At 57.4% G+C, this 15,242-nt stretch overlaps 1 protein-coding gene across 3 annotated transcripts; it reads right to left on the bottom strand.

Moving 5' to 3' along the window:
• Window positions 1-2,191: 2,191 nt before the first annotated feature.
• Window positions 2,192-12,279, bottom strand: MAFF (MAF bZIP transcription factor F). 3 transcript variants are annotated; one of them, XM_042993257.1, is made up of 3 exons: window positions 12,168-12,279; window positions 2,913-2,978; window positions 2,192-2,644 (listed from the first exon to the last, which is right to left on the bottom strand). In XM_042993257.1, the coding sequence occupies exons 2-3, from the start codon at window positions 2,946-2,948 to the stop codon at window positions 2,192-2,194; spliced, it is 489 nt and encodes a 162-aa protein (XP_042849191.1). In that variant the 5' UTR covers window positions 2,949-2,978; window positions 12,168-12,279. The 3 variants fall into 3 exon arrangements, with proteins under 3 accessions (XP_042849191.1, XP_042849190.1, XP_042849192.1); XM_042993256.1 differs by lacking the exon at window positions 12,168-12,279 and adding an exon at window positions 11,238-11,464; XM_042993258.1 differs by lacking the exon at window positions 12,168-12,279 and adding an exon at window positions 3,368-3,396.
• Between the last annotated feature and the right edge of the window lie 2,963 nt (window positions 12,280-15,242).

The following is a 15,242-nucleotide window of genomic DNA, read 5'->3' as shown; positions in this document are numbered from 1 at the left end:
GGCCTGAGCTCGGCATCCCGGGGGTCAGGGATCAGGATCGAGGGCCTCAACCTGAGAGGGGGAGAAAGGCCCGAGGTTGGAGCCAACCCGTGTGGTTCGGCCCCTCCCCGACTTTCAAAGCGGGCAGCTCCCCCAGACGTGTCCTTCCCCGAGCCCAGCCCTGCCATCCGTGTGGACAGAAACCCTCCTCGCTGCAGCTGTCTGTGCCGCTGGAGACGTCTGCTCTGCATGTTCCAGCCTGCAGCCCCCTCGGGTGCCTTCATCCTGCCCGTGGGCAAACCCAGGCTGCAAGAAGCTAAGTAAGTCACCAAAGGTCACGCGGGTTTAAACCCCGGTCTCCCTGACCCCTCCTTCTCAGGGTGACCCCGAAAGGCAGGTGGATTGGGTTGAAATTAACGACAGCGAGTTGGGAGCCCAAGACGAGACACAGGGTTGCCTTTTCGGCCTGCAGGCTGGGACTGAAGAAGCCACTTCTCTCTCGGCCCCCCTGTGCCTTCCGGAACATGGGGAAAATATTTTCTACTTGGCTGTAGAAAATCAGACCTCGGTGGGAAAGTGCTGGAAAGATTACTCTTAAATCCGGGAATTTTCCTCTGGGCGGGACTGTTTATTCACTGAAGGGATGCCAGGGAATTTAACCCTACATTTCATTGTCCTCCTGGTATTTTCTTCCCCTGGGAGGCTCCAGGCAACCAGACGGAAGAACCAAGGTTTTGGCATCCGCCCGCCCTCTGAGCTCCCAGTGCTAGTGAGCGAGCGAGGGCTGATGGCGCAGTTTCTTCACTTGCGCGTTGGAGCAGAGGGTCCCGGCTGGGGTTGAAAGCTGGACTCCAGCTTAGGCCCCTCGTTCGGAACCTCTCCCACCACCCCCTCCCCCAAAAGACCATAGCCCAGAGACGTATACTTCTCCGTGGAAAAAGAGAACTCGACTTTATTCAGAAAGTCTACAAAATACAGAAGGCGGATAAGTCGCTTACTGTAAGTCAGAAAATAAATAAATTCTAGGGGCCGGGCGAATTTTTTGCGTTGTGTTTTTTTTTTTTTTTTAACATTTTTTGGTCGTTGCCATCCGGCTTTCCCTAAATATAAGATAAAATGTGATTTATTTGCAGATATAAAATATAAAGTCCAGCGCAGGGCCACACACCGCTTTTCCCAGGGAGTGGGTGCTAGGTTTCTGGCTGGGGAGAATAACTTAGATTCGTGCAATAAATAAACAGCGGGGAGGAACAACCGTATTGTGGGGCGGGGAGGGGGGGAGAGGGAGGCGCAGGGAGGGTTGGGGCTGGGGCTGGGCTTCCCAGGAGAATGGCAATCAACGACAGTGGCCAGCCCCTAAGCCACGGTGGACATTCCCAGGGGGAGGGGTGGGACCCTTCCCTTCTCAGGACCCCCACCCCTGGCTGCAGGACTTGAGCATCTGTCTTCCCACCTGCCACAGTGGGTGGTCACCTCCTTGGTCCCCTTTCTCTTTGGCTGGCCAGCTCCTTCGATCTCTTCCATCTGTATCACCTTCTCTGGCCTTCTACTTCTCTTCCCCTAACTCACAGAGGCGGCTCCCGGGTCAGGGAGGCCCTTCCATCACCCTTTCCAGTCCGTGTCCACAAGCCCCCTGCCAACCCCCGGCGGGATCCCCAGGCTGGAATCTCGGGGCAGCAGTAAGAAAGCCTAGCTTTCCCAGCTCAACCACCAAGCACAGATGGCCTTGGGCACTGGCATGTCTGCTGGAGGACGGTGTCCCCATCTGTTAACTGACCTTCACTTCTCAGCCCCGGGAGAGGACGTGTTCCTAAATCCTGGGGGGAGGCGGGGCTGTGGCACGATCTGAGCCAACAGGTTACACAATGAGGGGTGGCCCTCTTCTTCCCGACAGCCCTTCTCTAATCTGCTCTGTATTCCATCCTCCCAGTCCAAGAAGGCAGGACTCTCCGCCAAAAGAGACCCCAGGCGCCAACCCCACCCTACCATTCTCCCCAAAGGTGCCCCACCCCAGGGCCACCTATTGGGTCCCGGTTATAGGGGCTACAACGAGGAAGATAGCAGGCTCGGGAGGGAACATGTGGTCACCACAAGAGCTGGTGGCTGCAGAGAAATGGCACCAAGGGACAGAGGCCACGCTTAGGCACTTTGGGAAGGAAGCGGGGGTCGGAGGGGCGTGGCCTGGAATGGGCGTGGCCGGGCGGGGCGGGCACTAGGAGCAGGCGGCGGGGGCGGGGCCGGGGGCGGGGGCGGAGGCGGGGCCCGGGCCGGGGGCCGACTTGACAATGGTGATGACGCTGGCTGGCGCCACGAGCGCGGCCGGGCCGCGGGTGGCGGCCACCGAGCGCGCGAAGCCCTGCAGCGCCTCGCACTTGCCGCGCAGCGCGTCGAGCTCCAGGCGCATGGCCGCGTTCTCGCGCGCCAGCTTGTCCACCTCGCGCTCCAGCTCCGACTTCTGCTTCTGCAGCTCCTCCTTCTGGCACACGCGCTTCACGCGGCAGCTGGCCGCGTAGCCGCGGTTCTTGAGCGTGCGACGTCGCTGCTTGAGCCGCGTCACCTCCTCGGCCGAGAGCCCGCGCAGGTGCCGGTTCAGCTCGCGCACCGACAGCCCCATCAGGGCCTCGTCTGACAGGTGCGGCGTGTTCTCGCTCAGCTCACGCTTGATCTGGGGACAGCACGTGCAGCGCATGGGGAAACTGAGTGACCTGCTCGCCCCCCACCCCCACCCCCACCCCTCCATCCACCTCCCTGGGCACACAGCCTGTGATCAGGCCTCTTGCTTTCCAGCCCACGGCCCTTCCCGGGGCCTCGCGAACACCTGAAGCCTGCTGAGCCACCCTTGAGGATGCCAGTAACTGAAGAGGCAGTTGGGATGGGCCAGCCTAAGCCGGAAGCGAGGGGGAGAACAGGGACAACAGAGGCAGCATCCTCACCTTCAGGGCTTTGCTGGATAAGGGGTCCACAGACATGTTTGCAGAAGGTGCCCTCTGGGCTGAGACCTAGGAGAGAGAGAGGAGACCGAGGTTACTTTCTCTTCTACTTAGAATAAAACTCAGACTCACTGCCTCGGCATTCAAGGCCTCTGCTGTTAAGGAAGTCCTGTCATACCACCTTTCTCTGTCCCAGGGGTCCATTCCAGCCTCAGGACCTTTGCACTTTCTGCTCTCTTTACTGTTCTCTTGCCTTTCATCTTCCCATACCAGCCATCCTTCCACATGGGGTCCAGATATGTCTATTTGATTGTTTTTAACTTCTCACTGAAGTATAACCTACATACACCAAAGCACCCAAAACATATGTGGGGCACCTGGCCGGCTCAGTCCGTAGAGTATGTGACTCTTGGTCTCAGGGCAGTGATTTCGAGCCCCACGTTGGGTATGGAACTTACTTAAAAAATAATAATAAATAGGGGCGCCTGGGTGGCTCGGTCGGTTGAGCATCCGACTTGGGCTCAGGTCATGATCTCGCAGTTCGTGAGTTCGAGCCCCGCGTCGGGCTCTGTGCTGACAGCTCGGAGCCTGGAGCCTGCTTCGGATTCTGTGTCCCCCTCTCTCTCTGCCCCTCCCCTGCTTGCACTCTGTTTCTCTCTCTCTCAAAAAGAAATAAACATTTAAAAATAATGAATAATATAAATAAAGAAACTTAAAAAAAAAAAAAAAAACACCCAAAAAAAACATAGTCCCCTCCTCCCTCTTCCCCAGCCCAAGCCTTCCTCACCAAAGTTTGTCTTGGAGAAGCTTCCTCTGCCCGGCAGCCGAGAGCACGAATTCAGCACCACCCTGGTCAGACAGGGCAGTCGTACCTCAACTGAGGAGGGGCCCAGGGGCCTTCAGTGTATCCTCCATAGGCCTGAAACCTCCATGTTCCTTCGGCAACTATTTATTGAGCATCTACGGTATGCCAAACACTGGCACTGGGGAGATATGGAGAATGCATTCCGGAGGCCAGTGCCCACGAAGGTGACGGTCTCCCCAAGCCCCCTTTTAAAACAGCAGTCCTCTCTGTCCCTGCACATCGGATCTTCTCCCCCATTCGTTGTTAGCCCGCACTTCCTCATCTGTTACCACCCACAGGGAGGCAGTGGGTGGGGGGGGGGTGAGGAGCACAGAGGACAGGGCGGGAAGACGCCCTGTGACCTCAGATGCAGCATCCTATCAATTCTCATTAGCAGTACCCAGTATGACCGCAGGGGCAAGTGAGGGCAAGCCCTGGTTTCTCGAGCTTTCTGAGGGACACACCTCACAGCCTCAGCTCAGCCTCTGATACCTTCCCACGGGCCCCGAGAAACGCAAGTGCCTGGACCCGGGTGCCAGACACACCTGGAGCTTTTTGATGGCGGTTCCACTCACTACCTCCGATTCTGGTAGATCGGGTAACTGTTCTGTGCCTCAGTTTCCCCCACAGAGTGTGTTAGGTCACTCATGTTACTTCTCCCTCGGGACCCTCCCGTGGCCCCCGTCTCTCTTGGGAGTCAAAGTCAAAGTCATCACGATGGCCCACAGACCACTGCGTGATGTGGCCCCAGCACACGCTTCTGACTTCAGCTTCTGCTTGGCTCCCCTTCCCTTGCGCTGCTCTAGCCACACCCTCCTCCTTGCTCTTCCTCAACAAACCACGCCCACTCCTCCCCAGGGCCTTTGCACTGCCTGTTCTCCTGGCCTGGCTTTCCCTTCCCCTAGATGGCCACAAGGCTTGCTTCCTCACCTTCGGGGCTCTTTTCAAATCTCATGTTCTCACTCCATTTAGAATTCCCAGCCCTGGATACACACACACACACGCACGCGCGCACACACACACACACACACACACACTCTCTCTCTCTCTCTCTCTCTCTCTCTCTCCATTTCCCTTTCCTACCTCACGTTTCTTCATGGTACTTTCCACTATATGGAATTGTTATGACATCTATTGCACATATAGGTTCAGTGTCTGCCTCCAGACCTCCTCGTGCCTCCTCGTGCTGCCATTGGAGCGCGAGCTCCACGACAGCAGACATTCTGTCTTGCCCTCTGCCTGCGTGCCAGTGCCCAGGGCCTGGCACACAGCAGGTGCTCACGTATTCCTGCCGAACTACCGTTGGAACTCTCACTGTGACTCAGGCCGACGTGCAGAGAAGCCCCAGGCTTCTCTGGAGCCCCCCAGCAGCTCCTGGGGCCCGTATAGCCAGGGGCTCTGGCACCCCGGAGGGAAGCAAGGAGTGGGACAGGAGGGGGAAGGTGGCACTTGAAGAGATCCCCTGAGAGGGGCAGCCACCGTGGCCGTTGGGCTGGGAGGGTCCTCAGAGCCACCCAGGCTCCTTGGGGTGTAACTGAGTTCCAGAAAGTCCCAAGTAGGACCCTGGCCTTTCACCGGCACTACCCTGAGACCCTCCTACGCCACCCCTGCCAATCCTGCCCTTCAACACGGGCCTCTTAAATAGCCTTCCCGCCACACACACACCGGGGAAGGGCCTAGAATGCTTCTCTGCTGGCCTCCGCTCATCCTCTTCACAGCAACTGGAGGTTCTTTCCACCGGTGACTGTGACCACGTCACCACCCAGATGAAAACCTTCCACGGCCCCTTACTATCCCTGAACAGGGTCCAGGCCCACCTGCGTGGCACCTGAGGCCCGTCTGCCATCACTGCCCGCCCCCATCTGGCAGCTCAGCCACGCGGAGTTTCTTTCACTTCCTCCCTCCCACACCGTATGGCCCCTGGGCAACCCCACGCCCCGTGACACGTCTCCCCCTGACTTTATCTGGCAGACTCCTCCTCATCCTTCTGCCCTGGGCCCAGACAACTCCTCCTCCAGGAAGCCCTCCCTGATCCGTAGAACGTCATGGGTGCCGCCCACCCTCGCACATCCCCCCCCCCCCCCATCTTGTGATCGTCTATTTCCTCGTCGTCTCCCCATCTGACAGGGAGCTCTGAGGCAGAAACGGGGCCGGAGCAGTTCTGGGTGTCGAGGCCACCAGCCCCGGGCCCGGCAGGGAGCAGGCGCTGGTGAGACGTGGGTGGGTGGTCTGACACCACGACCCGGCTTGTCAGCGTCCGAAGCGAATGCCAAGCCCGAGCCTAGCTGAACACTGTCCAGGAGAAAACCTCCCTGTGCCCGTCTCCAACTCTTCCTCCGTTCTACCCGCCACCTTCTTCTGCCTGGCAAGAATAGTACACAGAGGCTAGGGAGACGGGAAGGGAGCAGAAGGGATTCTGCCCTCGCGATGCTGGGCCCCCAGGTGGGCTATGGGAAGGAAGGAGCACCGGAGGGAGTCGAGCCTGGGTTTGAGTCCCATCTCTGTCTTCTCCGGGTTGTGTGGCCTCGGGCAAGGCACTGCACCTCTCTGGGCCTCCACTTTTCCTACTGTGGGATCAGAACGATACCCGCCGAGCAGGGTTTTGGAGGAACCAAGTGGTATAGAACGCAGAGGTCAGTGAGCACCTGGGGGTCATTAGAATCGCTGAGTCCGTCCAGGAGGGGTCAGGCTGGTAGCCCGCACTGGGACCTTGCTTTGACTCAGGGTCCCCAGGCCGGCTGGGGTCACACGGGAAAGGCCCTGGGAGAGCATCCAGCCCTGCATGCTCACCTCACCCACGAGGAGGTGGAGACCCACGGAGGGGCATCTCTTGCCTGAAGTCACACGGCAGGTGAGCGGCTGCCTCCCCCCCAAGTTGGCGGGGGTTGCGGGGGCCGGATTCTGAACACGTGTAAAGGACCCAGAGCTGGATCCAGACCCCTTTCATACCAGCATCAGCCTGGTCCTCCTGACGGCTGTGAGGTAATGCCCAGAGAGGTCAATAGGGTAGTCCAGGGTCACCCACAGAGAGACCTGATAGGAGAGGTGAAGCAGGTTAACCGAGAGCCCGTTGGGTGCCAGGTGCTGAGCCCTGGGTGCTGTGGCTGATGCAGAACCTCGGAAGCACGGCCTGACCCACAGACAAGAGGGGAATCTCTGGGCCTTGGTTTCTTCACTTGTAGAGTGGGGACAATCATAACAGTCTAAGCACGTAAGATACAAGAGACTTAGACAAGGTCAGGAGCTGCAAATGGCTGGCTTACCTCCCCATCGCCCCCACCCCCTCCACTCTCTCTGCAGGCATCACTAATCAATCACAGCACTGTTCCCCCACTGAGCTTTGGTGGAGGGGGGGGGGGGGGCGCCTGGGTGGCTCAGTCGGTTGAGCGTCTGACTTTGGCTCAGGTCATGATCTCGTGGTCCGTGAGTTCGAGCCCTGCGTCGGGCTCTGTGCTCACAGCTGAGAGCCTGGAGCCTGCTTCAGATTCTGTGTCTCCCTCTCTCTCTGACCCTCCCCTGCTCGCACTCTGTCTCTCTTTCTCTCAAAAAATAAAAAAATAACAAATAAACATTTTTAAAAATTAAAAAAAAAAAAAAGACAGCCTCAGAATCCTTCTCAACACGGGGCGACTGGGTGGCTCATTGGTTAAGCGATTGACTTCGGCTCAGGTCATGATCTTTCACTTTGTGAGTTCGAGCCCCACGTCGGGCTCTGTGCTGACAGCTCAGAGCCTGGAGCCTACCTCGGATTCTATGTCTCCCCCTCTGTCTACCCCTCCCCTGCTCATGCTCTGTGTCTCTCTGTCTCCCAATAATAAATAAATGTTTAAAAAAATTAAAAAAAAAAAAAAAAAAAGAATCCTTCTCAACACAACACAGGCCCAAGAGGCGGAAACTGTCGGCCATCCGCTATTCTATAGAACGGCTGAAGTTCCCATCCACTCAGCTGACTGGGATTCTAAATACTTTCAGTTTCTAGGGACACTGTGAACCTGTTCTTCCCTCTTCTCCTCCTCCTTCTCCTGCTCTAGCCTCAGCCCCTTCAAGCAAATCCTGGATGTCAGCAGAGGCACCTTTGTTTGCCCAGGAATGTCCCGGCTCAACAAAGTCAGGTAACCGCAGAGGGAAAGTCACAAGAAGGGGGAACTGTCTGATAACCTCAGGCTTTCACTCTCCAAGCCCAGGCCAGGGGTCGCAGGGCTCTAAGCCAAGGGGCGTGGGCCCTCCGCCAGGCTGCCTCGGCCAGTCTGGGGGACCCTGGGCCGGAGACAGCAGCAGGTCCAACCAGCTCTGTAACTGAGGCAACCGAGCGACTGTTTGATGGCAGTGATGGGCTGGGACCCAGGGGTCCCAGTTCCCAGGACCCCCAGCTCGGGGCCCTTTCTTCAGTGCCGGCCGCCACATCTCCCCCCACCTCCTCAGTTTCTCCTCTTCTTCCCTCGGAGGCCAGCAGAGTTGACCTCCAGGGTCTGCAGGTTCCCAACATTCTTTGGGAGGCAGGAGAATGAGTTTACTCGCGGGGATTGATTGACAGCTGCCTCGCCCAGTCAGCAGCTGCCAACCCTGCTGCACCCGCCCCCCTCCCGGGCCCCCTAGTCCACTCCAGAGACATCCTGCAGACGGCCCACCCACTGGCATGGGCTCCCCTCTGGCTGCTGAGCCATTCTGCTTCCTCTGTGAGGACAGAGGGAAAAAATGTGTTTTCCTGGGCCTTGGCCGCCAGCGCTGGTTGGAGCCTCCTCCCTGCTGGAAGCCGAGCAAAGCTGGGAGACCCCAGCACCCCATGGAAGCAGGGCCCTTGCATTCTAGCTCTGGTTCTGCCACCCCGTCACGCTCACCAACGTGACTTCAAATCCGTCCCTCCCCTCTCTCTCTCTGGGCCTCAGTTTCCCAACATGCCGAACTTCCCCCAAGCCCAATGTACCTCCCAGCACTGATGATTTGGGAGTTTTATAGAGTGTCAGATTCTGGTCCAGAATGGAGCTCCAAAACCACCAGGAGAGCGGACGCCCTGGGAAAGGAAATCAGCGAAGGCTCCCTGGAGGCAGGGGCATGAGAACACAAGCTCGGAGACCATCGGCCTTGACCATCCCTCTGCTCCACCTGCACAGCCAGGGACCACTTCCCCTTTCAGCTGAGCCAGGACTGTAGCTGCCTCCTCGCGGGCTTCCAGGCTGGCCTGCCTCCACTGCCGGCCCTGCCATCTGTCCCGCACCGAGTGCTGCCCGAGGGTCTGCTCACTTTTGAGGGGCGGCTTCAAGAACCCTATAGCCCACTCGGGCTCCCTGCTTCACTGGAAGTTTCCCAGGCCTTGTTTTCCAAGTGCTGTGGAGTCCTTTCGGGACACGGGCCTAGTGTTCATTCCTTCATTCAATCAGCAGCCATCCAAGAAGCACCTACTCTGTGCCAGGCTCGGTGCTGGGTCCCGAAGGCCCAAAGATGAATCACAGTCCCTGCCCTTAAGGGCCTCATAGACGACCATCAGGCCATCTGAGAACCCAGCTCGCTGGTCACCTCCTCAGGGAAGCCTCCCTTGATTGCCCTGGCTAAGTCGGAGCCCTGTGTATATGCTTTCAAATCACAGTGCCTTCTGCCCCGGACTACCCGTCTCAGCCATGGTTCCGCATTGAGTTTGGTAGCTCGTCCTTCAACTTTGGCTCCCCCTCCTCGATTGGAAGCTCCAGAGGGATCTGATTTGCTCACCATCTCATCCCCAGCATCTCGCCCGTGACAGGCTCCATCGCTGGGGGGTGCCTGGTTCCTGTGCTCCTGGCTGCCGCCTCCCTCACCCAAACCCTATACTCCTGGACATCCCTGGGTCCAGCCTGGGGCTGTTGGCTCTTCTTTTCCTCCCATAGGCTGCATGTGGAGGCTGCCACACCCCGCCCCACCCCACCCCCTTCTGCACCCATCCTGCCACCCTGCATGTTGCCTAGTCCCTGCAGCAGATGGAGATACTGAAGTTCTGAGCTGTGGAAGCAGGGCTCACCAGGGCTCAAAGATTCAAGGTTAAAAGTTCGTCCGGTTCCTCACCCCCTCAAGCTCAATCACTGCCCCCCCACCCCCACCCCGCGGACGATTCTGAAGCCCTGTGGTGGGAGGGGGAGGGCAGAATAGGACCAAGGACTCCCTAGACCCCATCCCGTTCCACGAGGCTGATGCGGACGGGGGTTGAGTTCCGGGCCCCACCCCTCATACGTTGTTCAGGACCAAGATCACCTGTTCCACTGCCTGTTGACCATGCCTAGCCCAGGGTGAGGACTCTGGGTCCTAGGCCTGGCCCAAGCCCTCAACTAGCTCCTCAGGTCCAGCCATCCATAGGTCTGACTAATCCCACCTGGGAACTGAAACCACCAGGAGAGCAGAAACCAGCTCCACCCCATTCTCCCGGTCTCACCCTCCCCAACCCAGCAGGTACAACCTCCAGAACCAGGACCAGCCAGAGGAGCCACCAAAGAGAGGAAGCCACGGATTCCTTCCTACTTCCCAGCTTTGTGGTGGGTTTTCAGGCCCTTCCTGTTCCTCCCGAGAGGGAGGGGATGAGCAACCCCGGGGAGATGAAGGAGAGTCCCTAGGGTCTGCCTTCCTGGGGCAGCTGGAAAACCTGGGGACAAGGACAGAGGCATCAGGGTGCTGGGGCGGGGGGAGGGGTGGCCCACTCATCTCACCCCCCAGCCCAGCCGGATGGGGCCTTTGATACTTCGCCCCACCCTAGGGCTGCAGGCGCCGGCTCTGGGCGGGGGACAAACACCGCAGTCACATGGCCGTGTCCCTGGGAAACTCCGGGGACAGCCAGGGCCTGGCCGAGGGCTGGACGAAAGGGGACAGCCGAGGGAGAATTCCCGTACCCCCGTGTGACCTTGGAACTGGCCACTTCCCTCGGTCGGGTCCTTATTCCACATTTATTCGTGCGGGCGCACTCTCTCCAAGGCACACACAGGCCCCAGGGTCTTCACCCCCCTGGGAGCGCGCGCGGCGGACACACCACACACACACACACACGCACACGCACACACGCACGCACCGGGCAGGATACGCGGGACACTGGCCCGGGAACACATACGCACGCCCGCCTTCGGACGTAAACAAACCGCGCACGCACTGCTCGCGGGCACCGGTCCAGGGACTGTTCTCACCGAGTCACGTACGTGCACACACCGCCCCCGGTCCCGCCTGGGCGGACGCTGACGCTCGTCGGCCTGCGCTGCCCCTTCCTGCCCCGCTCGGCCGCCTCCCCGCGCGCTCCCCCAGAAGGGGCCCGTCACCACCACACCCCGCCAAGCTCGCCTGGGCCCGGTCTCGGAGCTCCCGGACCTCTGGCCCCCGCCCCCACCCCCACCCGTCAGCCGTCCGGGCGAAGGACACACCAAAGCGCCGACGGAGCGGGGCCCCGGCCGCCCCGCCCCGGGCACGTTCCCGGGCACGGAGACCCTGCCGCCTCGGCTTTCGCGCGCCCGTCCCCGTCTCGGACCCGCGTCCCTCACCCGCGGCCGCTTCGCCTGGCGCCCCGTGCACGCGCGGCTGCCGCTGCCGTCCCGGCGTTGCTGTCTCGGCCCGCGCCCTCCTCCTGTCCGATCCCCCTCCGGTCCCGACCGCCGGTCGCTCCGAGCCGGGCTCCCGAGAGCGCAGCGCCGAGTTTTGTTGTGGGGCGGGCGGCGCGGGGGGCGGCGCGGAGTTGTAAGGCGAGCTTCCCGGAATTACTCACTCACAGGATTCCTTTCATTCATAAAAACCCAGTCATGCGGTGACGTCACCGCCTGGCGGCCCCTACGGCCCCGGAGCGGCCTCCCGGCTCTGGGCCCCGCCCCCAGGCGGCCCCGCCCCGATCGGGCCCCGCCCACGCAAGGCCTGATCTCTGGGCCCCGCCCCCAGGCGGCCCCGCCCCGATCGGGCCCCGCCCACGCAAGGCCTGATCTCTGGGCCTCCGCGCGGCGGGCGTTCTCAACCCCAGTCAGAGGCGGCTGGGTGCGTTCACTTGATACCTCGCGAGAGCCGCGTGGGCGGAGGTGTCATTTGTCTCGTTTTTGCAGTCGACAGCCCCGTACTTCTTCTCCTTTCACCCTACACCCTCTGCCTTGATCTCATCCAGTCCCGTGGTTTTAAACGCCACCCATATGCCCGGGATCCCCAAAGAGCTTCTGCGAGTTCAAGACTGCCCACTCTGCACCTCCAGCCGGGTGCCAGAGGAGGACCGCAAAAATCCAATTCCTGACCACCAACACTGCCTCAGCTCCCCCCGACCCCCAGACTCCCCGATTTCAGTTGTTCAAGCCCGATTCTAGGAGCTTTGCCCCATTCCTCTTTCTCCCTTCCTCCCCACCAGTCAGGCTGGCTCTCCCTCCAACGCCGCCGTGCATCTGACCGCGCTACTCCATCCCCCGTCCCCCCACCTGGTCCAGGCACCCTCAACTTACCTGGACAATGGCAGCAAGCTTCCTGATGGCCTCCCCACTTTGCTCCCAACGGCTTTCTTCACGCACCAAAGTTCTTCTTAAAACAAGGATCAGATTGTTTCACACACTTCCTGCTCTCTGGCTTAATTCCCTCACCGGCTTCCGTTTGCATTTGAAATATAAACTGTACTCCTCCTTTTGGTCTCTAGGGCCCTAAGCCATCTGACCTCTACCCAATTCTGCAGCCTCACCTCCTTCCACTCTCCCCTCACGCACTATTCTTCAGTCACACTGCCCTTCTTACTGTTTTTCAAACACGCCTAGCGCGTTCCTACCACAGGTCCTTTGCACAAGCTGTTTCCTCTTCCGTTCGCTGCCAGGCTCTTTCTCATCTCTCAGGTCGGCTTAGATGTCACTGTCTCAGAGAGGCCTTTCCTGACTGCCCTAGCTAAAAGAGCCCCCACTTCTGAAATAGGTTTTTATATTACCTTAATATCTCCTTAATTTAATTACCTTAAATTACCTTTATATTACCTTAATAGGTAAAATAAGGTGTTACCTTGCTTATATAGTTGCTCACTATTTAATGTCTGTCTCCCCAACCAGAATGTAAGTTTCTTGTCTACCTTGTTCACCACTGCATGTCCTGAGCCTAGAACAGTGCTCAGCACATAGTGAGCCCTCAACAAACATATACTGAGGACATATGCGAGTGGAGGCTCAGAGAGAGAAAGTGACTTTCCAAAGTCACCTAGCTAGAAAGTACCAGAACTGGAATTTGAATCCAGACCTGATTGATTCCTGGCCCAGACGTTTGGCACTCTACCCAAATGAGTGGGTCCCAGTATAAACGGGAGGGATGTATTCAGTGCCTGGAGCTCCACTCAAAAGGGGCAGTTTGGGGGGCACCTGGGTGGTTCAGTTGGTTAAGCATCCAACTCTGGATATCGGCTCAGGTCATGATCTCATGGTTCTTGGGATCAGGCCCTGCACTGGGCTCCAGAATGAGAGAGCCCTTGTTATGCCTCCCCGCCTCTGGGTCCAGGTCCATCTGGGATGGGGACAACTACCTCTCACTTCCTGAAAGCCTTGGGTTTCCAATGCAGATTGGCCCACTAGCTTCCCAAGTGACCAAATGTTGTGGCGAATTTGTCTTGACGCTTAAAGAACCACACCCCCCAACAGATTGCCCACTTGCCCTACATTTGCACGTCTCACAGAGCCCCTCATGTTACCCCTGGGGTACAAAAGTTCTTCATTTTACAAACTGCGCCATTGTGGCTGGTGGTCTTTCTCTCTCCCCACCTCCGTTTTCTAAGAGCATCTCAAGAGCTGAGGCCATAGTAGTGAATGAACTAGCGAATGAATCCCCGATGGCCTTCATGACACCCCTGGACATCATGCTGCCTGAAGCCTTTGCTCCCATCCCCAGCCTGCCCTCGTCAGGGAGTCAGCACTTCAGTGCCCACACAGCAGAGACTGCTTCCCCGAAGACATGGTTCCCTTTCTGGTCAAGGTCGAGTGACAATGTCATTTTTTATTTTTTATTATTTTTTTGCTAATTTTTTTTAATGCTTACTTGTTTTTGAAAGAAAGAACATGGGTGGGGGAGGGGCAGGAAGACAGCGGGAGACCCAGCATCCGAAGCAGGCTCCAGGCTCCGAGCGATCAGCCCAGAGCCCGACGCGGGGCTCGAACCCACACACCGTGAGATCGTGACCTGAGCCAAAGTCCGAGGCTTCACCCACCGAGCCACGCGGGTGCCCCCAGCAACGTCGTTTTTAAAAGCAGCAGCTCTGTGGCTTGAAAGGGGGCTCCCACAGGAGAAATCTAGGACAATTTCAACATCAAAATAAATAACAGTAGTGATGATCAGAAGCCATTAAATAAAAGGAGAATCGATGAGTCTATACTAATGTGAATAAATGAATGAATGGATAGATGAATGAATGAATAAATAAATAAGACAAAGCTCCTCCTTCCAGTAGAAGGAATGACAGGGTGAGAAAATGACCATTAGGCAAGCATTCTAGTAACAATGGATTCCAAGAATCGTCAATGGATACGAAGATTTGATGAGCAGCGTGAAATTGCGTAGTCTCCAAGTATTGCCCTAAATATGATTTTTAATTAGAAAAGGAATGATAGTAATCCTACCGTGGAGAAACCTGGCCGATACCACTTTCACGAAGTGATCAAAGTTCCTATCCGCAGTGAGGGGACAAATCGACACGTGCATCCCCTAAATGATGCACTGAGAAGGACGCGGCATCCAAACACTCCTGGTGAATGTGATCGTGGCCTAACGCTGAGAGACCGTCCGTTTTAAAGAAAAGGCGAGATCACGAAAGACGAAAAGAGAGGGCAGCTGTTCCAGGCTGACAGGAGACACGGCAACCGGCAACCGAAGGCGGTGTGGGGTCCAGGATTTCCTGCTGGTATGAAGGACGTTGTGAAGAGAGCTGGTAAAACCCCAGTGAGCTCTGGAGACCAGCTAACAGAATCTCACTGGTGTTAATTTCCTTCTCCTTGGGGTCCTTGTCCTGCCGTCAGGCAAGAGAGCGTCCTCGATTTTAGGAAACACGTGTGGGCATATTTGGAGGTGAAGGGGCTTGCAATTTACTCTCAGATGGTTCAGAACAAGACAGAAGGGAGTTAGAAAGATAATGTGATAAAATATTAACAGCTGGGGGATCTGGGTGAAGCACATACAGAAATTCTGTCATTCCTGCCATTTCTGTTTTAATACCATTTTTTTCCTTTGTTTTTCTCTTTTTCTTTTTCTTTTTCTTTTTCTTTTCTTTTTCTTTTTCTTTTTCTTTCTTTTTCTTTTTCTAAGTAGGGGCTCTCAGGGTAGTCTGCCGGCTTCAAATCCTGGCCTCCACCCCTCCACGGGCTGAGTGACTTAACCTCTCCCTGCCTCACTCTCCTCCTTTGTAAACTGGGTTTACAAATAGTGCCGACTTCATGGGTTGAGGAACAATGTAATGTGTTCATACTTAAAAGCATGTGGCCCGGTGCCAAGTGCGGGATAAGAGACTGATAGATATATTGGGTGAGAGAAAGATGAGTCCTCCGGAGTCCCCTAGAGGAACC

Source organism: Panthera tigris, chromosome B4 (genome assembly GCF_018350195.1).
Source record: "Panthera tigris isolate Pti1 chromosome B4, P.tigris_Pti1_mat1.1, whole genome shotgun sequence".
Lineage (NCBI taxonomy): Eukaryota > Metazoa > Chordata > Mammalia > Carnivora > Felidae > Panthera > Panthera tigris.
Note: the sequence above shows the minus strand (reverse complement) of the source record. Positions and strands in the feature narration are given on the sequence as shown.

Bases quoted from the DNA above. Each gene is read 5' to 3' on its own strand.
- MAFF (XM_042993257.1), bottom strand. From the start codon at position 2,948: ATGTCTGTGGACCCCTTATCCAGCAAAGCCCTGAAG. The intron at 2,645-2,912 runs GTGAGGATGCTG...TGCTGTCCCCAG, and splicing joins TATCCAGCAAAGCCCTGAAG to ATCAAGCGTGAGCTGAGCGA.